Genomic DNA, 20,358 nt, shown 5'->3' with positions numbered 1-20,358 from the left:
TGTGCGCCTGCGGATGTCCAGTAGGTGGTTGGACGCTCATATGTATCTGAAATCACAGTGGTTGGGCTGGTGATACTCTTTTGGGAATCATCAGTGTGGAGATGGTCATTGAAATCAGATGAGATGATCTTGGGACAGGTGGTAGCAAGAGAGGAGGAAAGAGCTCAGGACAGCATTCTCACGAATGCCAGCATTGAGGGATGGCTACTCTGCAAAAAGGAGAAGAAGCATCTAGAGAGATAGGAGGGAAATGGGACACGGCGAGTAGAAGAGAGCAATCTGCGGAGTTGGTGGTGGACAGTGTGCAGTCTGCTCAGAGGCCAGGCTAGATATGGAGGGCAGTGGCTTGGATATGTCAACAGGAGGCTGCTGTGACTCTGGAGAGGGAAATTTCAGGGCAGTGAGGGTAGAGTCAGATCTCAGGTTGGTTCATTCATCCAATGAAATCTGAGTGTCTACGATGTGCCTACGTCTGAGCTAGGCCTTAGGGATCCAAGGATGACCGTTCCTCAGTCTGCTCTCGTGGCTCCCAGTTGATGGTAGAAACAGATATATAAACCATTCTATGGCAGTGTGGTTAGTGTGGGGATGTGGGAGCCCAGAGCAGGACAGCATACCCAAGGGTGCTAGGTTTGCACTCAAAAGCAGCCTTTGTGGAGGAACTGTTAAGTAAGATAAGGTATGGAATGTCCTTTGGTTGGCAAGTAGGAGGTCAAGGAAAACTGTCTACAGTTGGAGTGGTGGACTAGATGTTAGTTGAGGGAAGGGGAGAGAATATAGATATCCTTGAATGTAGATATACATTCCAGAAGGCTGATTCCGAAGACGAGAAGGGTGGTGGTTAGACGGAGGGATCAAGGTTGAGGGAGGAGTTTATGGGAAAGACTTAAGTCTGCCTTAGGTTGGTTTGGGGGTATATTCCTGGAAAAGTTGGATGGAATAACCTTCACAATAAGGTCTTGCCCGTGGTTGGAAGGCTTGGGTGCCCTGAGTCAGCACTTCTCTTGTTTGTCCCGTGTAGAGGGTCCCCTCGTCCCTCTGGGAGGCGGCAGTGTGGTGGTGAAGAGCGTGGCATCTGGCCAGATTCTCTGTCTCACAGAGGCGCGATCTCTGTTTTTGCCATACTTTCCTCCTTTTCTAGTCAAACAGTGACCATTTCAAGAGAGCAGATAGTTTCTGCTCCCGTCATGGTGGCTCACTGTCCTTTTCCAGGTATAGTCTTCCTTCAGAACTGCTGGTGAACTACAGCCCTGGAGAGGCTGGTGTTGCTAATAGACCTTGAAGTCATTTACTGATTATTGCTTAAGTAAGTTTTTTTCTACGGGTGGCTGACTTCACTCATTGCTGATTTCATTGTCAGGGTAATCACGTGCTGTCCTCTCTGCCAGGAATTTGTCCTCCCCTCCCCCGGCCCTAGCACCCGCCTCCATGTGCTCAGTCCCAGCAACCGTAGTCCTGATGCCCTCGTGCTCCCCGTTCACTGCCCCAGACTGGATGGGGTGCCTCACACTGACTTTCATAGCACCCAGGTCCTTTTTTTTTTTTTTTAAGATTTTATTTATTTATTTGACAGAGATAGAGACAGCCAGCGAGAGAGGGGACACAAGCAGAGGGAGTGGGAAAGGAAGAAGCAGGCTCCTAGTGGAGGAGCCTGATGTGGGGCTCCATCCCAGAACGCCGGGATCACGCCCTGAGCCGAAGGCAGACGCTTAACCACTGTGCCACCCAGGCACCCCATAGCACCCAGTTCTTAACAGTTATCCATGTTCTCTGTTCTGTGAAGGCTGGGGGCTGGGTCTGTAGGGGCCTGGAGCACAGCCGATGCTCAGTACTGGCCGAATGAATGAATGAATTGGGAGTTCTGAAGGAACCTTGCTGTCCTGCCCAGGGTACTATAAATGGTTACTTTTGGGGGGCCTGGGTGGCTCAGTCAGTTAAGCATCTGCCTTCAGCTCAGGCCTTGGGACCGAGCCCCACATCAGGCTCCCTGCTCCTCGGGAGTCTGCTTCTCCCTCTCCCTCTGCCTGCTGCTCTCCCTGCTTGTACTCTCTCTCTCTCACTTTATCTCAAATAAATAAATAAAATCTTAAAAAAAAAGAAGTTACTTTTCCTAACCAGGGAGGTATGCAGATGGCCCCTCCTGGAGCCTTTTATTCTGGAATCTCAGGGTTCTTCGAGGGTTGGTCCAATTTTCTGCAGCCAGAAGCCCCAGCACCCCAGAGGGAGGTCATCCCACATCCCTGCGTACAAATAGGGAGGCACATGGTGTTCTGGAATGTGTGCAAGCTTTGGAGCTTGCCACTGACTGACTGGCCTCAGGTTTCTCAATTACAACATAAAGACAGGGGTGCCTGGGTGGCTCCATCTGTTAAGCATCTGCCTTCGGCTCAGGTCATGATCTTAGGGTCCTGGGATGGAGCCCCGCTTCTGGCTCCCTGGTCAGCGGGGAGTCTGCTTCTCCCTCTGCGGCTCCCCCAGCCCCCACTCATTCCCTCTGTCTCGCAAAAATAAATAAAATTAAAAAGATATAAAAAACAGTCGACCCACTCAATCCGAGTAAGTTAGATCATATATGTAAGAATGTAAGTGACCGAAAGAACCGAAAGTTCTCGGTTGTCACTGTCCTTCAGCTTTATTGTCGCTCAAAAATGGCATGTCCTGCTGTAAACTCTATTCAGTCACATGCAGCTTATTCATTCACAGTCACACGTGTCTTACTAATTTCTAAATACTTTCTACATTCTGTGTCTGGATGACGTAAGAGCTGTTTTAGTTTTACAGAGATCAGAAGGGAGGCCTGAGACGCTTCTCCCTCTCTGCGGGAGAGGGACTCTTCTCTTGGCAGAGTCCGGGCTCAGTGTCCAGAAGGCCCCACCCGTGTCCAGCTCCAGCTCCCCCTTTTGTTCTTGGGATGTTTTACTTCCCGCGTTCTCACGGGCGGGCTCCCCACGCTGCACCAGGCAGCCAGCAGCCGCTTTCCGGCCCCTCCACGAACAGAGCACTGGTGTTGGGGGAGCAGGCAGCCTCTTGGTGTCCCGGATGCGTGACCCTGGGACGTGCAAGGAGCGGGCACTTGGGTAGACGGAGCTGGGTGAAGGAACAGAGGATAGGCCTCCGGCTTCAGCGTGGCTGAGAAGGACATTGCGTGCCTTGGGCTCTTGGGGGCTTTAGGTTGGGGGCTGGGGCCACGTGGGAGTGGGGCCCAGGGGAGGGCAGGTGGCTCATCCGGAGTCCCCCAGAGCTGCCAGTGTGCTGTGGAGAACTCCAGATCTCCGCGTGTTGGTCGGAGAGCTTTGGCCGTGGCTCCCCGTGCAGCAGCTTCTGATAGAAGATGACTGACTTCACGTCCTTGGGGCTAATGAAGTGGAACAGCCAGGTGCGGGGCCCCCAACTGATTCTTGCCCTTTGAACTTTCTGCTTGGAAGCTAGCACTTTCCCAGAGGAGTTTTCTCAAGAGCCACTTCAGGTTGGTGGTGGGGAAGCTTCCAGTTCACGTCCCATAGTCACAGCAGCAAACAGGCTGGAGGAGGGCCTTGGGCTCTTTGGGCACGGCCTTCACCAGCAGTGAGAGGGGAGGGCTCTGTGCTGGTTTGATCCTCAAGGCTCTTCAGGGGTTCACCCTTGGTCTCCTCTTTTTTTCTGTTCTTTCTCTCTGCCTCAGAAGAGACTGAGTGGATAGCCTCCAGGGGGCTGGGGAAGGAGCTAGGGACAGTGGGTCCCCACCCTGTACACTGGAATCACCTAGGGCTTTAGAAAAATGCTGATGGCCCCTCCCTCTCCCACCTCGTTTCCCCAACCAAATAAATGTGAACCGCTGATTAGAAGGACGGGAATTGGGGACGCCTGGGTGGCTCAGTCGGCTAGGCGTCTGCCTTCGGCTCCGGTCACGATCCTGGGGTCCTAGGATGGAGTCCCGCTCTGCCACTCCCCCTGTTCATGCTCTTTCTCCCTCCCTTCCTCCCTTCCTCTCTCTCTGACAGATAAATAGATAAATCTTTAAAAAAAAAAAAAAGGAATTGGCTGGGAGAACGAGAATTGGGGAAACAGAAAAGTTGCTGCTGAGAACTGATGGGGGCCTTGGGAAGAAAGTTCTCGGTTGTCGCTGTCCTTCAGAGTTGTGCGGGAGGCTTCAGGAACGTGCTGATGCCAGGCTCCACCCCACGGTCCCTGACTTCATTGTCCTGGGCGGGGCCCGAGCCCTGGGCTTTGCTAAAGCTTGTCAGGTGATGCCAGCGTGCACCGGGGATAGGGGGCACGGCGGTAAGAGAAGGGTGTGGGCTTGTTCCCAGCCAGGTGGTTCTGCAGGTGGCAGTTCCGTGCAGCGAGTATCTTTACGGAGCACACCCAGAGCCGGCACATGGTCAGACTCCCCTGGGAGTCCCCGTCTCCCCCGTCTCTGGCCTCCTGAGTCAGAACTTCTGGGTCGGAGCTGTAGGTAACGTTCCTCAGGTGGTTTGTTTTTTTTAAATTTATTTTATTTTTTAAAAACGATTTTATTTATTTGACACACACAGCATTTGCACACAAGCAGGGGGATCGGCAGGCAGAAGGAAAGGGAGAAGCAGTCTCCGTACTGAGCAGGGAGTCCGATGTGGGGCTCGATCCCAGGACCTTGGGATCATGGCCTGAGCCGAAGGCAGACGCTTAACGACTGAGCCACCCAGGCGCCTCTCCTTAGGTGATTCTGCCGCTCACTGAAGCTTGGGGTCCTGTTTCTGGGGACCTGAACTGTATGTAGCTGAGCAAACCAGGAAGGCTCGGATGGACAAGGACTAGCCGGCTTCGAGAAGGGAGCAGAGAGTGTGGCTTAATAGGAGGGCCTCCTGGTACAGACTGCCTGCTTGCTCCTTCAGAGGGAGGCAGAGCCATGGCGACCAACATGCTGGCTGAGTTCCAGGAGGCAGAGGGGGAGGCCGCTGGTCCAGTGACCCATCGGGTTTAGGCTTGGTGTGTCTTCTTGCCAGGTGCTCTCACCCATGACGTCTGAGTAAGCAAAATGGTTCTGTAGCCTGAGAGGTGAAAGAATTTGAGGCACCCAGGAAGGGTGGAGAAAAGGAAGGAAGCCAGGAAGAAAAATGATTTTTAAGGTGTGGAGAGTGTCCTAAACCAGCATGAGACAACACAGAGAGATACAGCAAGGAAAGAGAGGACAAAGCTGAAATTTCTGGGTTGAGGCCACAGACCTGAGCCTTTTTCAGAGAGCTTACATCTGGTCCTCTTGGCAGCAAGAAATGGCAGCAATAGAGTGTTCTGGAGACATCTGGGTATAGCGGGCGTGAGCAAACCAGTTAAGAGGCTCGGCTGCTCCCCGAGGGGTGTGACTCTGGCTGTATCTAGACCAGCGTAATGCAGAGACACGCGGTTTTCCTGGAGCAACAGATCACACAGAACTTGTGGGAGCCAGTTAGGCCCACAGCCGGCTACCCTTTTGCCACCCTGGGGGTGACTGATGTCACCAGTCGGAAGATACCTTGAGGTGTGTCACCGGTGACTTTGAAGTTCAAGATAGAGAACTGAGTGGAAGGTAGCATTTTCATCTCTTTCCACTGAAGGCTGTGCATATGACAACAAAAAGAGAACTTAGAGTACCCGGCTGTACATGCTAAGATACCAGAAGCCTAGACTTGTCGAAGGGATAGAGCAGATTTCATAGTGGGAGAGAGGTGTCTAATGTGGCTTTCACCTGAAATTTTAGAGGAAAGGAGAGAAATGCACAGACGAAAGTATAAATGTGGGTATCTTAGAGGCTGTGAGGAATTACAGAGAATAAAAAAGGTGAAAAAGTTGCTGAGTAATGCATTTGGGGAAACAGATTGGGAATGATGCTTTTGGACTCCTATCTGCAAACACGAAATAAGGCTAATAAACACTTGCTTTTTACGTTTACTTGCAAGGAGGAGAGAATTTCCTGTTTGATTAGAATATGACCGTGACAGCGTGTACCTTGGTGAGAAGTGGCAGGTTTCCTGGAAGAGCTGAGACTGACGTGAGACCAGAGAGAGCTGCTTGTATGGGATCCGCTGCAGGATGGGATGATGCTTGCTCCCTCTGGGCAAGGTCTCGTTTTGATTCTTTTGATGGCAGTGAGAGGGAAATTTCAGTCCTCCAAGATACAGAGACCTGTCAAAGGATTTTACTTCCCCGTTTTTCATTCTGACAAATGCAATGAACAGTACCACCTTGTGCCGCCTCGGGCTTTCTGCCTGCAGATGGGTTTCTTCTTACAGCCAAATAGGAGAAGTCTTTCTTCTCTCACTCTGGGCCTCACAGATGTATGGCCTGTCTCTTAGGGAAAAAGACACTAGTGTCTGTTCATTCTGTCTGCTTACCTGGGGAAGAATTATTACATGGTGCTGTCAGAGGCTCTTGGGTTCCACTTGGGGGAATTTTCCCGCGGGTCCCCTCTAGTAATAGTGCCAGGAAATAAATCCCCATCCTCAGGGAAGAAGCGTGGTGGAGAGAACAAGAGATTAAAAGCAAAAAGAAGTAGGAATGATGTGATCATGGGCATAGACTGCATACTGTCGGATCAGAGGGAGGAGAAATATTTTGCTTTCCTAAAAATCACGACAAAATTTGTACCAAAGGGAAAATATGGTAGTGATGGAAATCTCAACGCCCTGAGTATCTTTTGCTAAAATCCGTTTCATTCCTTAGAAGCAGTACCTCTATAAATTAAAAAAAAAAAGTTTCTTATAAAACATTTTAAACATACAAAAATGGAGCGAATCATATGATGAACTCCCAGGGTTCAAGCACCAGCACAAATGATGAATCACCCTCGTCTTATCTACACTCCAACTACCCCCATTCGTCCCACTAGATTGATTATTTATTTATTTATTTGACAGAGATAGAGACAGCCAGCGAGAGAGGGAACACAAGCAGGGGGAGTGGGAGAGGAAGAAGCAGGCTCATAGCGGAGGAGCCTGATGTGGGGCTCGATCCCATAACGCCGGGATCACGCCCTGAGCTGAAGGCAGACGCTTAACCACTGTGCCACTCAGGCGCCCCCCACTAGATTATTTAAAGCAAATCCAAGACATTATACCCTTTAACCTGAAAGGCTTCAGTATGAATCGCTTAAGGATAAGGATGTTGTTGTTGTTTTATTATTAATTTAACATAACCAGGGGAAATGTGGGATCCTTGTGTGAAAGTGACTCTGCCTACCCAGAGTTTGTACCTCCCATAAAAAGAAATAGTGCATTTGCTCAGAAATACACTCTAAATTTGGGCAAAGAGATTGCAGAAAAGTTCAGGGAAAAGAATTTATAATCTTGGAGTTAGGGATTAAAAAAAAAAAAGACCAGGGGCGCCTGGGGGGCACAGCGGTTAAGCGTCTGCCTTCGGCTCAGGGCGTGATCCCGGCGTTGTGGGATCGAGCCCCACATCAGGCTCCTCTGCTATGAGCCTGCTTCTTCCTCTCCCACTCCCCCTGCTTGTGTTCCTTCTCTTGCTGGCTGTCTCTCTCTCTGTCGAATAAATAAATAAAATCTTAAAAAAAAAAAAGACCAGAAGCTTCTCTAAAATGAAATTTTCACCTACTTGATCAGAATTATCTTATTTAGGAAGAGAAGGAGAACCATGTGAACAAACCAGTGTGATCGAACACATTGCTTTTTGATAAGCTTAGATTTTTAGAAACGATACACAAGAGATGGTGAGAGATGGTAGAACGAGGACTAAATATTGGCGTGACCCAGAACCATGAGAAGAGCATCCGGAGGTTTGGTGCCCAGCATCAACTCAGATCTGAAGAACCGACTGCAGAGGGTGAAAAACTCCAGAAGCAACATACAGAGTAAGAAGAGCAGGGGCGGGCAGTTCTGTAGTAACAGGTGGTGGAGAGAAAGGAGAAGGCCACAGCCCCATTTTCTTTCTAACTTTACATAGCAGAACAATTGCTAACCTAGCAAAGGTTCAATAAAAAATAGATATGGCAAAAAACCAAGACCAGGAGAATTGAGGAGATAGTAATGAAGCATGCCATTGCTTTAAGTGTTTCTAACTATCTGCTTGCCGACAAATGGAAAGAATTTCTAACTAGCCCAGGCATCTCCACCAGGCATCTCCCGGGTCTTGGAGAACAGGAATGGTGTGAAAAGGAAGCTGTTGAATAGGGTATTAGTTTCCTATTGCAACAAATTACGAACAATTGGGTGGCTTAGAGCAACACAAATTTAGAGGTGCCTGGATGGCTCAGTCAGGTTAGTGGTTTCAGCTCAGGTCAGGATCTCATGGGTCTTGAGATCAAGACCTGCATCAGGCTCCGCGCTCACTGGGGAGTCTAAAGATTCTCTGCCTCTGCCCCTCCCCCACCCCATGCATGCATGTGTGTGCAGGTGTGCTCTCTCTCTCAGTAAGTCTTAAAAACACACAAAGTTATTATCTTACAGTTCTGTAGAAGTCTGAAATGGGTCTCATTGGGCTAAAATCAACGTATCAGCAGTGCCACCTTACTTTCTGGAGGCTCTAGGGAAGCAGCCATTTTCTTGCCTTTTCTAGTGTCCAGAGGAGGCCCATACTCCTTGGCTCTTGGTCTCCTTCCATCCTCGGAGCCAGCAGTGGCTAGTCAAGTCTTTCTCACGTCGCATCACGGTGACACCAACTCTTTGGCCTCCCAGGGCTGCCATTCTGCCCACAAAAATGATAATCCAGCTTTCTAAGGAAGGGGTGGATCCTGAGCATTCTGCACGGGATGATTTGAAGTTGATTCCACTCCCAAGTTCCAGGCTCATGTGTTAAACCTGGTTAGCAAAGTATGAGGAGAAGAAAGGAAGACCTCTAGCAACCTGTATGGATTCACTAAAAATGAAACATGCTAAACTCATTTTTGGCTCAGTCTTAATTTTTTATTCAAGTGTAATATAAACACAATAGTGCACATGTCGTAAGTGTACAGCTTGATGAATTTTCACATGTGACTATCAGCCACGTCAAAAAACCAGCCCCCTGAAACCCTCTCGTGTTCCTCCAGTCACTTCCCCTTGTCCCCATGCATGCGCAAAGGGAAGTTCCTATTCTTAGTAGCATAGATTCGTTTTGGCCGTTCTTACGTAAGAGGACATACAGGATATGCATTTTTTTGTGTCTGACTTGTTTACTTAATATGTTTGTACATATTTTTATAGTTGTAGGTCACACCATTATGTAGTATTCCACTGTATTTAGCCACTCCACTGTTGATTGGCATTTGGGTTGTTTCTAATGATTATTTTTGCAATTAATATTTTAAAGTAAACTCTACACCCAACACGGGCCTTGAACTCAGAATCCTGAGATCAAGAATCATACGCTCAGGGGCGCCTGGGTGGCACAGCGGTTAAGCGTCTGCCTTCGGCTCAAGGTGTGATCCCGGTGTAATGGGATCGAGCCCCACATCAGGCTCCTCCGCTATGAGCCTGCTTCTTCCTCTCCCACTCCCCCTGCTTGTGTTCCCTCTCTCACTGGCTGTCTCTATCTCTGTCGAATAAATAAATAAAATCTTAAAAAAAAAAAAAAGAATCATACGCTCAGCGGTGCCTGGATGGCTCAGCTGGTAGGGCACACGACTCTTGGTTCAGTGTCCTGAGTTTGAACCCTATGTTGGGCGTAGAGATTATATTAAAAAAAAAAAAAAAGTCGCATCCTCTATGAACTGCGGTTACTTCTAATTTTTGACTCTTACAAGGGAATAGCTATGAACATTCTAGGATAATATGTGCTAATTTCATTTGAATCATTCGATAGTGTCATTAGATTGCAGGAGTAGAGTCTTGTCTCCAGATTTCAGAGAAGTTCTTGGCAAATTCTCGTAATATTCTTGTTGACAAGGTAGGAAGAGGTGGACTAGATAAAATAGCTCAGGAGATTCTTGGTTGATGTTATGGAATGACGGCATAGAGGAAAGTCTGTAGTGATGGACTACAGGGCTCTGCCTGTCTAATCAACATTTTTGTTAATGACTTCAGGGAAGATCCAGAAGGTACGCTAATCAAACTTGCAGATTTCACAAAACCGAAGGCTTTCGAAGTGCCCGTTAAGGGGGAAAATCACATTTTTAGTAGTTGGGAATGAAGTTTAAAACTTTACAGAGGAAAGTTGCTAGGAATAAATGTTAACCTCATATTTGGGATTAAAAAAACACCACTTTTATAGGCCCCCAAAGGGGGTAGGGAAATGCTCATCAGCTTGAGGTGGAATTGTAGTTGACAGTGAATTCAAACCGAGGCCCCGTAGTCTGGAAAAATGTCTGGAGTGTTCTGCGTGGGTCTCGTGTTTCAGGGATGTCCTGACAAAGTGAAGTGAGTGCAGAGGGGAGAACCTCGATGGTGAGCTGCCTGGAAGCCACATTTGCACACAGGAGCCTGAAGAAACTGGGCTTTTAGCCAGAAAGGGGGAAGCCTCCAGGAGGACAGACAGGATGTTAATCTTTAATGATAAGAAGGGCCATTATGTGGGTGCGGATTTAGCCGGATTCTGTGTGGTTCCAGAGCAGAGAGGTCTAGGACTACTGGGCAGAAGTTGTGAGGAAGAAGTTTTTGACTTCGTGGAAGGAAGAGCTGTTGATCTCTTTGAAAGTGGAATGAGTTGTCTCATAGAGAAAAGTACTGAGGTTTTATAGTCCCTGGGAATTTGAAGCAGAAAATAGACTGAAGAGTGGCCTAAGTTTTATCTGTTACAGTCTATTTATTTAAAACTAACAGTGCTGGAAAAAAACGAAACAAAAAACAACTAACAGTGTTGGGAGAATTGTGGGGTTAATGTTCTTTTTCAGGGACTGTTTAGTGTGGGATTCTAAGCCAGATCTGGGCGTCTGGTCCCGATGGGCCTGCAAGCTTTGTTCTGTTCTGGATCAGCCTATGTGGGTGCTTTCCTGACTTTTCATTTCTACAGCTGATGCTGGGCCTCGGTGCTAGGACCAGCCTCCTGCTCCAGGAGAGCCCACGTAGGTTGGGACCATGACCATTCAGGAGCATCTCTCTCTCTCTCTTTTTTTTTAAAGATTTTATTTATTTACTTGAGAGAGCAAGAGAGAGTGCCGGCGCACGAGGTGGGGGGAGGGGCAAAGGGTGAGGGAGAAGCAGATTCCCTGCTGAGCAGGGAGCCTGGTGTCAGATCTCAGAACCCTGAGATCAGGACCTGAGCCGGAGGCAGGTCCGACTGACTGAGCCACCCAGGCGCCAGAGCATCTCTTGCAGGAGTGGCTTCTTCAAAGCTGCTCCTTCCTCCAAAGCAGGTCAGAGCAGGAATGGAGCTGTGCCTGAGTCAAGGGTCCAGGGTGATTTGAGGCCATCTTCTTGTGGACTTGGCCCAGTGTTGGGTGGAGATGGAGTTACCCCAGAGGTAGGAGGGTAGGGCATTTCTCTTCTGGAGGTTGACTTGCAGTTGCCTCCATATTACTCTCACCCTGTGGTCCCCTCCTTTCCCTGCCTCTGAAGCAGGAGGTTGGGCTCCACATTAAGAACAGTGCACTAGGCCGGGCTTTGGGGTCTCTGGTCAGTTGTGTCCGCTGTGGGTGAGGACAAAGAGCCCAGTCAGCGGAGCTGCCTGCCATACCCATTTCCTGCTGCCATGGCCAAGAGGCCCCGGAGGAAGCTGGGCTCTGGGGAAGGTGAGGGCCAGCTCTCTTCAGGCAGTTCCCTTGCTCCTGGTTTCTTTCCGGAGGATTCCCTTCATTCAAACTGAGTCCCTGTGCTTAGTACAGAGAGTAGATCAGGGCAGGATGCTGGGTCAGTGGCTGAGAAATAAGGCTCAGGTGCGGGGGAGGGAGAAAAACTGGCGGGTCAAAGGAGGAGTGCAAATGGATGGATGTGGAATTCAAGTAGAGAAGCGGTAGGGACTAAAATGCACACGATCCATGTATTTTCATTTCAGAATTTGTTGTAGTAAAGGATGATGAATTGTCTGTTCGCTGCGCACGTGCCTGGACAAAGCCGAGGACAGATCCCTGTGGCCCACGGCTGCAGACTGACTCCAATCCAGAACTAGCCCTGCAGCCTGCCCCGGCTTGGTGTTGTGACTGTGGTTCCGCTGAGGGCTCACCGTCCTCTCAGTGAGGCCATCCCATTCCCTTGTGAATAGGGCAGCATCCGGTGCCCCTGCTGTTTCTTTTTATTTCTTTTTATTTTTTAAAGTAGGCTCTAAACCCAGTGTGGGCCTTGAACTCATGGCGCTGAGATCAAGAGTCGCATGCTCTACTAACTGAGCCAGCCAGGTGCCCCCCCATTTTTTTTTTTTTTGCCCCTGGCATTTCTTTTTTTTTCTTAAAGATTTTATTTACTTATTTGAGAGAGAAAGAGCAAGTGAGCATGAGCAGGCGGAGAGGCAGAGGGAGAAGCAGGCTTCCCGTGGAGCAGGGAGCCCGAGGTGGGGCTCGATCCCAGGACCCCGAGGTCATGAGCGGAGCCACCCAGGTGCCCCAGGTCTTGGGTTTCTGGTCAGAAACCTGGGCCGGGTCCTGCCGGTCGGGCAGCGGCAGAGCCAGAGGGTCAAGTGCGCGGTTACTGGGTGGACAGCAGGGGCGTGAGGGCTGGTGGATGGCTGGAAACAAGTCCGGGGGGAGTCAGGGCTGGGTGATTGAAAGGTTTGTGTGATACAGGCACTTGGGTCACTTCGTGGGGTGCTTGTGGGGACTGTGCTTGCGTCTTTAATTATTAACTTAGCATTGAGGAATTATGGGTGTAGTCTTGCCCGGCCCGTGATAAGGTTTGGTTGTTATTGTCTTATTAGGCAGGACGGCATGTGTTTGTTGAGGACTGGGATGCCGTCTGGGGAAAAGCAGAGAAGGGCTTGGGCCAGCGGCAGACTAGGAGGGGTGGGGTGTAAACGAGGGAGAGACAGAAGATGAGCCACCTGTTCCCTGCTGCTCAGGATGAAGATGCTTCTGGGCTAGTGTGGCGAGGCCAGGACACAAGAAAATAGGACTGGGGACATGTCCCTGCCAGAACTGAGACAGGGAGGAGGCTTCCTGTGTCGGTGGCCTGAAGCAGGCAAGCCCAGCACCAGACCTCCCTTTCTCCCCAGGGAAGGCGGGCTGATTCTGATCTTGCCCTTGGAGCTCTTGAGGGGACTGGGGAGCCCTCCTCCTGTGCTGCCGTGGCTGAGCCGGAAGGCAGGCGCAGTGCGGTGATTGGCTGCCACAAGGTGGGCTGCAGGTGCCTGCCTGCCCGACTGCTTCAGACACTGGTGCGGGATCCAGAACATGCAGTTGGCTCTCAGAATCCTTTCTTTTCACTTTCTTCCAGGCCACATCCTGGGGCTGTGGGTCAACCTCACAGCATATGTGGGTTTCCCTTCTTGCATTTCTTTCTTCTGAAGGAGTGGATTGAAACTTTTTGGGGGGTCATGGATTTCTCTGAGATTCCGACCAAGGCCATGGACCTTTTTCTTAGAACAATGTGTGTACTTTGGACATATGTACATAACCATTTACAAGGAATTTCAGGCCTTGTGGAAGCCCTAGGTAAAGAACCCTGGCTCTGAGGGTGATCCATGAACTTTCCCAAAGTTCATCCGGGTAAAGGGATTGCCTCTACCCCAGGGTCGGACTTAAGAAATGTTTGTGGCGCACACTTCTGCATTATCCGGTCAGGAAAAATGCCGCCCCCACTCTATAGGAACCTCGGCTCCAAGGATCTTTCCAAGTACAAAAACAAGGGCTGAGCTGGCAGGCGGTAGCAGGAAGTCTGGCCCCCCTTCTAATCCTTGGCCACACGTCCTGACCTGCTGGCCCAGGCACTGGATAAGTCACAACGGGCTTCGTCAAGGCTAACAACACCACAGAGTGCCGAGTCCTGGAGCTCGTATCAGGAGGTAAAGAGCTGCAAAGCTGGGAGGATAGTGACGTTTCAGAGCCAGTAGCCGGAAAACATCACTAATCCCCGATGGCTACCGGTTACCTCCCGCTGCCGTGAGCACTGTTGTATGTGAGCAAATCCAGTTACTTTGTGTTTCCTCCCGGGAAGTGCTGAAGGGTGTGCCTGGCCGCCTGCAGCGATGCTCAGGGCTCCTGAGCGCTAAGGGTGAGGGCCTGCTGGGGAGAGGGCTCAGACGCAGAGCCGGTCAGAGCCCGGACACGTGTCTTTGGCCAGATGTCTGCTACTGGAAATCATGCTTGGGGGTCTGAGGCTCTCTGGGTGGTAGGGTCAATCACCAATCAGAATTATTTTTCAGGTCTCTTAACCTTCATTAACTGTGCCTATGTCAAGTGGGGAACGCTGGTACAAGATATCTTCACCTATGCGAAAGTATTGGCGTTGATCGCTGTCATCGTCGCGGGCATTGTTAGACTTTGCCAGGGTAAGCCGGGATAGCAACGAACTCATGTGCATTTTCTTTGAGTCCTACTTCTTTAAATGCCCTTTGTGCATTCTCAGTTGCTAGGTGCCGTAATTTCCATTTTATAGAGGAGACGGAGGCCACAGAATTAAGTATCTTGCCCGAGTCCCCAGCTCCTAGTATGTTAGTGGGGATTTGCACTCAGACTGACCTCAAAGCCTGTCTTCTCTGCGTGCTCCCAGAGGAGGCTGATCTTGACGAAAGGGCTGACCGTCAAGCCCTGGGAGCCGGCTTTGGCCGACTGTCAAGCCCAGTGCTGTGGCTATGATTGCTCTGCCCTTGGAAGTTCTGAAGGGCAGAGATGAACTCCTCTCCAGTTTCCAGGTAGGAACACCTGCCCCACTACTCTGTTGCCCTGGGCATAAGGAGCACTGTCCTTCCTCCATCCTGTACCAGCTGTTTGTGGTGTTAGAAAGGAGGTAGGAATGGGGCAGCTTACAGGGCAGGCCAGAACCACATCGCTTCTGCTCTATAGGCCTTTTTTTAAAAAAAGATTTTATTTATTCATTTGAGAGACAGACAAACAGCACAAGCAGGGGGAGAGGGAGAAGCCGACTCCCTGCTGAGCAGGGAGCCTGACCAGGGGCTCCATCCCAGGACCTGGGAATCGCGACCTGAGTCAAAGGCAGTCGCTTAACCATCTGAGCCACCCAGGAGCCCCTGTTCTATAGGCCTTCTGCTCCGTAGTGGTTTCTTACCCTAGAAAGCCACCACAGTCCTTCCTGTCAAGATCCCCGTGCTGTCCCCTGCACTCCAGCCCATCACTTTAGAGGTGTCTCTCCCGTTCCCTGTTCTGCCAGTGCCCTTGCTGCCGAAGGGGTTCTCAGCCACTCAGCTTGTCGTTAGGCGTCACGTTCTTCCATTCCTTTTCTGGATCACTTTGAAGCTGGGGGTAGACCACTAATCTTTCTGCCTTTCCATGTTTTCTGGATTCCAGGAGCCTCGACTCACTTTGAGAATGCTTTTGAGGGTTCGTCATTTGCCATGGGTGATATCGCCCTGGCTCTGTACTCGGCTCTGTTCTCCTACTCCGGCTGGGACACGCTCAACTATGTCACGGAAGAGATCAAGAATCCTGAGAGGTAGGGAGCTCACCAGCAATTTTCCATGCAGTAAGGACAGCTGTCATTTACTGAGGTAACGCACCACCGCGGCCCAGACAGACTTTATCAGCTCCACCTGAATACACGCGAGCACTAAAGGCCAGAGAGATAACCTGCCTGTGATAACAGCAGGTCTTTTCACATCCGTCCCTTCGTTCCTGCATTAATTACAGCAGGTCCTACCATGGGTTCGTGTGTGCTTTCCTGTGGGTTTTGATATTCACCCACCCTTATTCCCACATAGATAACTTCAGGTCACAGACACCCCAAAATTTTCCTGTTCTTTTGAGCCCTTCCTGATTTCTCACATTTGTACTGACATAGTGGTATTGTGTCAGCATTTAACAGCGTTACTTCAGCCTTGTTATTCCAATTATTCGACCGTCCTGCAGAGTGACAAGAGCACTGGACAGGGAGTCAAAGGGCCTGGAGCTTGTCTTTCCACTGATTTGAGTCCCTTGCCAACTCTGCCTGCTTCCTTATCTGTAAATTGAGGGGGTTGAATTATATGATCTCCAGAGCCCTTCCTGCCTCTGAAATTCAATGATTCTTGGAACTGAGATTACGAGGGAGTGGAGTTTCTGTAAATTTTTAAGTCAAAATAATAAACTCCTCTTGGCACACATCCAGTGTTGCAATCCGGGGAACAGAGGAGAGAAGCACGACTGAGGCCTGGGCTGTGCTTCCACCTACTGGACAGAAGCTGAACGGCTTGAGTATGCTCCCTCCCCCTTCCCATGAAGAATGGTTATGAAGGTCATAGCTTTATTGGCCTAGAGGACCTTATCTTTGTATCTTTCTCTTAGTTACTGGTTAGGACGGCCCCCAGGGTTCTCACACTGAGTAAGGGGGTGGAGTGAACACAGCTCCCAGGTCGCTTACCTAGATACAGATTGTCCTTGTCAGCGAGGGCCTTAGTCTCTGGATTTCACAATTTGCCTCCCTAACTTCCTCTTATATTTCTCAACCTTAAATTTCCCCATGTTGACAATCTTGAGAAGGAATCTTGACACTAAGAGGCTTTGGATGTAAAAAGGCACCCCTCCCCCGCTGTTTCCTGCGCTGCTACACGGTGACATTGTTCCATTGTTCTTTATTAATCCTTTTTCTGCTGTTTGGTTAGCCTTTTCTCTAAACGTGTTATTCCTTTCCCTTGATGCTCTTTAAGCTCTGAGCTTAAGAATGAAATCACCGTTGTACACAGCTTCAAAGGCACTGGGGAAACACACAGCAGGCACCATCCCTGGATTGGTCCGAGTCTGGGGATTAAAGGAGATGGGGATGTGACCCTGGGACTAATGTATGCATTGCTCTGGCTATAGGAATCTGCCCCTGTCCATTGGCATTTCCATGCCCATTGTCACCATCATCTACATCTTGACGAATGTGGCCTATTACACCGTGCTAGACATGAGGGACATCCTGGCCAGTGACGCCGTTGCTGTGGTAAAGGATTTTCACTAGCAGAAGGCTGAGGGTGTGTTTGTGGGCTTCTTGGAGTATCGCAGGTCCTGAAAGGCCTGGAAAGGAGTATGCTTAGGGGCGCCTGGCTGGCTCAGTCGGTCAAGTGTGTGACTCTTGATCTTGGGGTTAAGAGTGTGAGCCCCATTTGGTGTAGGGATTACTTAAAAGTATGCTTCCGTTACTGAGTTTACAAGGTTGTCACCCCTGCTGTGGCAGAAGGGTTGGTTAGATCAGGGGCCATCTGGGGGCATGCTGTCATCCTTTTTAGAGTCCGCTAATGACTCTTTTCTGTTCCTTTCCTTAAGACTTTTGCAGACCAGATTTTTGGAATTTTCAACTGGACGATTCCACTGGCAGTTGCATTATCCTGCTTTGGTGGCCTCAACGCCTCCATTGTGGCTGCTTCTAGGTATGAGTGGGGTCTTTCATCGGGGGGGGGGATATTGTGAAGAGCTAGGACAGGGGAGGACCCAGAGTTTAGGCACTGTGTTCCCCAAATCATATTAACCCCTTTGTTGTTTCTGTCAGCAGCCTCCAGTTCTCACTCATCTCAAAACTGGACCCCATTCCATATTATTCACTCTTTCGAAGGAGGGGAGGGCAACGGGAGGGCTAGGAGGCATGTGAACCAGCCCCACCCCATGTCCCACCAGTTTCTCAGTCTCTCTCATCTTACCCAAAATAGGCTTTTCTTCGTGGGTTCAAGAGAAGGCCATCTCCCTGATGCCATCTGCATGATTCACGTGGAGCGGTTCACGCCAGTACCTGCCCTGCTCTTCAATGTAAGTGACCTCAAGGATGGGGCTGGAAGCCAGGCTGGGGGGGGAAATGTTAACAATAGAAGCAGGGGCGCCTGGTTAAGCGTCCGACTTGATTGCAGCTCAGATCATGGTCTCAGGGTCGTGAGATCGAGTCGCACGCTCAGCATGCATGCTGCTTAAGGCTTTCTCTCCCTCTACCCCCCCCCCCGCCACAAATCTTAAATACAAACAAAAACCAGCAGAAGCAACTGTTACAGCTTTCCTAAAAGCTCTAAAGAATTTAATAGAAAAACTATCTTCTCTCTCTAAAAAAAAATAAAAAGAAAAAAAAAGTAACCTCCTCTGGTCTAGGATGAAGCATAAAGTACACTGAGCCCATTACAATGAAATTACTGCTATGATAGTAAATGACTTGGTGTTTAAGGGAAAAATGATCCTCCATGAGCGCAGAAGGTAAAGGAGGAAAGACTTCTTAGACAAAGTGCCTTTGTTTTGTTTTTTTAAAAAGATTCGAGACTGCGAGCGTGCAGGGGTGAGGGGCAGAGAGAGAGTCTTTTAAGCAGAGTCCGCAGGGAGGGCGGAACTGGACATGGGCTTGAACTCTCGGCCCTGAAATCACAACCTGAGCCAAAACCAAGAGTCGGACGTGTAACTGGCTGAGCCACCCAGGTGCCTCTAGACAAAGTATATTTGAAGTGAATTTTTAAGGTTAGGTTGCAAAAGATGGAGATGGGCTTTAGGTTAAGAGAAATAGTATGTGGGGAGGAGGGAGGGGCACCTGGCTGGCTCACTCAGTGGAGTATGCCAACTCTTGGTCTTGGGGTCCTGCGTTCGAGTCCTAGGCTGGGTGTAAAGATGACTTAAAAAAAAAAAGAGGTGTTAAAAAAAACCCCAAAACCGTATCAAAGTGCTGGGATAGTTGGGTAGTAGGAGATAAAAGCTGGATGTGGGTTGGAGCCATCACGGAGAGGCTCTTCAGCAAAAGGTTTGCGAGGAATTGTTCTGATTTGTGCTTTATAGAGGGTTAACTTGGCAAAGGTTTGAAGAATGGGCCTGAAAAACCAATTGAGGCGCCACGGGCTTACTAGAAAAGGAAGGAGAGATGGCAGGTAGGGCGCTGAAGCGTGTGAGAACAGAAAAGGACAGGCGGGGGGGACGCCGAGGACCGGAGAAGGGGCTGGGTCTGTGGGCGATCGGCGCATGCGCGCCGGCTGACGCGGGCTGTGGCCGCAGGGCCTCATGGCGCTCGTCTACCTGTGCGTGGAGGACATCTTCCAGCTCATCAACTACTACAGCTTCAGCTACTGGTTCTTCGTGGGGCTCTCCATCGTGGGTCAGCTCTATCTGCGCTGGAAGGAGCCTCGGCGGCCTCGTCCCCTCAAGGTAATCCCCGTCCACCCCACCCTTGCCCCGGAGGGTGGTGGCAGGTGCGGGGATGAGGGGCGGGCTCCGGGAGGGGCGTCTGACCTCCAGCCGCGCCCTCTGCTCTCCAGCTCAGCCTGCTCTTCCCCATCGTCTTCTGCCTGTGCACCGTCTTCCTGGTGGCCGTGCCACTTTACAGTGACACCATCAACTCCCTCATCGGCATCGGCATCGCCCTCTCAGGCCTGCCCTTCTATTTCCTCCTCGTCAGAGTGCCGGAGCACGAACGACCTCACTGCCTCCGAAGGACTGTGGGTAAGTCTGTGGGGCTCCATGATGCTCAGCTATCGTCGGGCCTTCTCCGCCCCCCTCACATCTGGTCGCCCCCAAGTCTGCTTTGCCCTAGCCCCTTCCTGCTAACCCTGTGGCTTAACCCAGTCACCCCTCAGGCCAGCAGCATTGAGTGGCACTTGAAGCGAGCCCAGCTGACCCCTTCCCGGCTCTGACTCACGTTTCTCTCTGTAGCCTCTGCCACGTGGTACCTCCAGGTCCTAAGTATGTCAGTTGCTGCAGAGATGGATTTGGAAGATGGAGGAGAGAGGCCCAAGCAAGGAGACCCCAAGTCTAACTAACTACCATCTAGAATCCATCCTGAGAGGTGGAAAGCAGCGGCCTCTTGTCCCTTACTGGCTGGAGCCAAGGAAGATGAAAAGCAAAGTGTGCTGCTTTGTCGAAGCTGCTCAGACCAGGCTTCTGGACAGCTGCCTTCAACTTGTGAACTTGCCTTTTGAGAGATGAAAAGTAATTTATTTGTTTTGCTACACATTGCTTTATTGTCCCTTTTAAAAAACTCTGGAAGACTGTGGTGGGGAGCATGTCCGGTGTGGGCTTGGTTGTACGAGCAGCACAGTCGCGTGTTAAGATGTTCACCCACCTCTGGGTGCGCCCACCCACTCCTTTTCCTTTAAAAGGGCCAATAATGCCCTGAACTTCCTGTGTCCTTTCGAGAGACATGACACTGTCACAGGTGCTAGATAATAAAGGGTTATGTTCTAAACTTGGAGTGGCTGCATTTGAGAGCGGTCTCTGGAACTGTTCTCATTGGGCTAAGAGGAACACTACAAACAGTCTTGTGCCTGAAAGGACCGGAGTATTTCTTTCCTGTGAAGTCAGCCGCGGCAGCTGACAACCCCTCTCTACACCAGAGAGCACACCTGAGCTGCTCTAGCAAAATGACATTTTCACTAACAACCTAACTATATCTCTGAATTTGAGCACAAGCACTTCTTGAATATCTTATAACATCCTGAGACCAATGTGGAGGGAAAAACCCGTGGATGGGGTAG

The 20,358-nt window shown here is 50.1% G+C and overlaps 1 protein-coding gene across 6 annotated transcripts in view; it reads left to right on the top strand.

Annotated features, from left to right (window-relative positions):
- Positions 1–20,069, top strand: part of SLC7A7 (solute carrier family 7 member 7) — a 32,399-nt gene extending 12,330 nt beyond the window's left edge. For all 6 annotated transcript variants that reach the window (XM_034648605.1, XM_002925995.4, XM_019806703.2 and 3 more), the window contains exons 3-10: positions 14,158–14,283; positions 15,260–15,404; positions 16,748–16,871; positions 17,195–17,298; positions 17,575–17,671; positions 18,884–19,033; positions 19,144–19,327; positions 19,538–20,069. In XM_034648605.1, coding sequence (XP_034504496.1) covers positions 14,158–14,283; positions 15,260–15,404; positions 16,748–16,871; positions 17,195–17,298; positions 17,575–17,671; positions 18,884–19,033; positions 19,144–19,327; positions 19,538–19,644 — 1,037 coding nt within the window. In that variant the 3' untranslated portion in view covers positions 19,645–20,069. The remainder of the gene's footprint in view (positions 1–14,157; positions 14,284–15,259; positions 15,405–16,747; positions 16,872–17,194; positions 17,299–17,574; positions 17,672–18,883; positions 19,034–19,143; positions 19,328–19,537) is intronic.
- The last annotated feature ends 289 nt before the right edge of the window (positions 20,070–20,358 follow it).

Source organism: Ailuropoda melanoleuca, chromosome 20 (assembly GCF_002007445.2).
Source record: "Ailuropoda melanoleuca isolate Jingjing chromosome 20, ASM200744v2, whole genome shotgun sequence".
NCBI lineage: Eukaryota > Metazoa > Chordata > Mammalia > Carnivora > Ursidae > Ailuropoda > Ailuropoda melanoleuca.
This window is presented reverse-complemented; position numbering and strand designations above follow the sequence as displayed.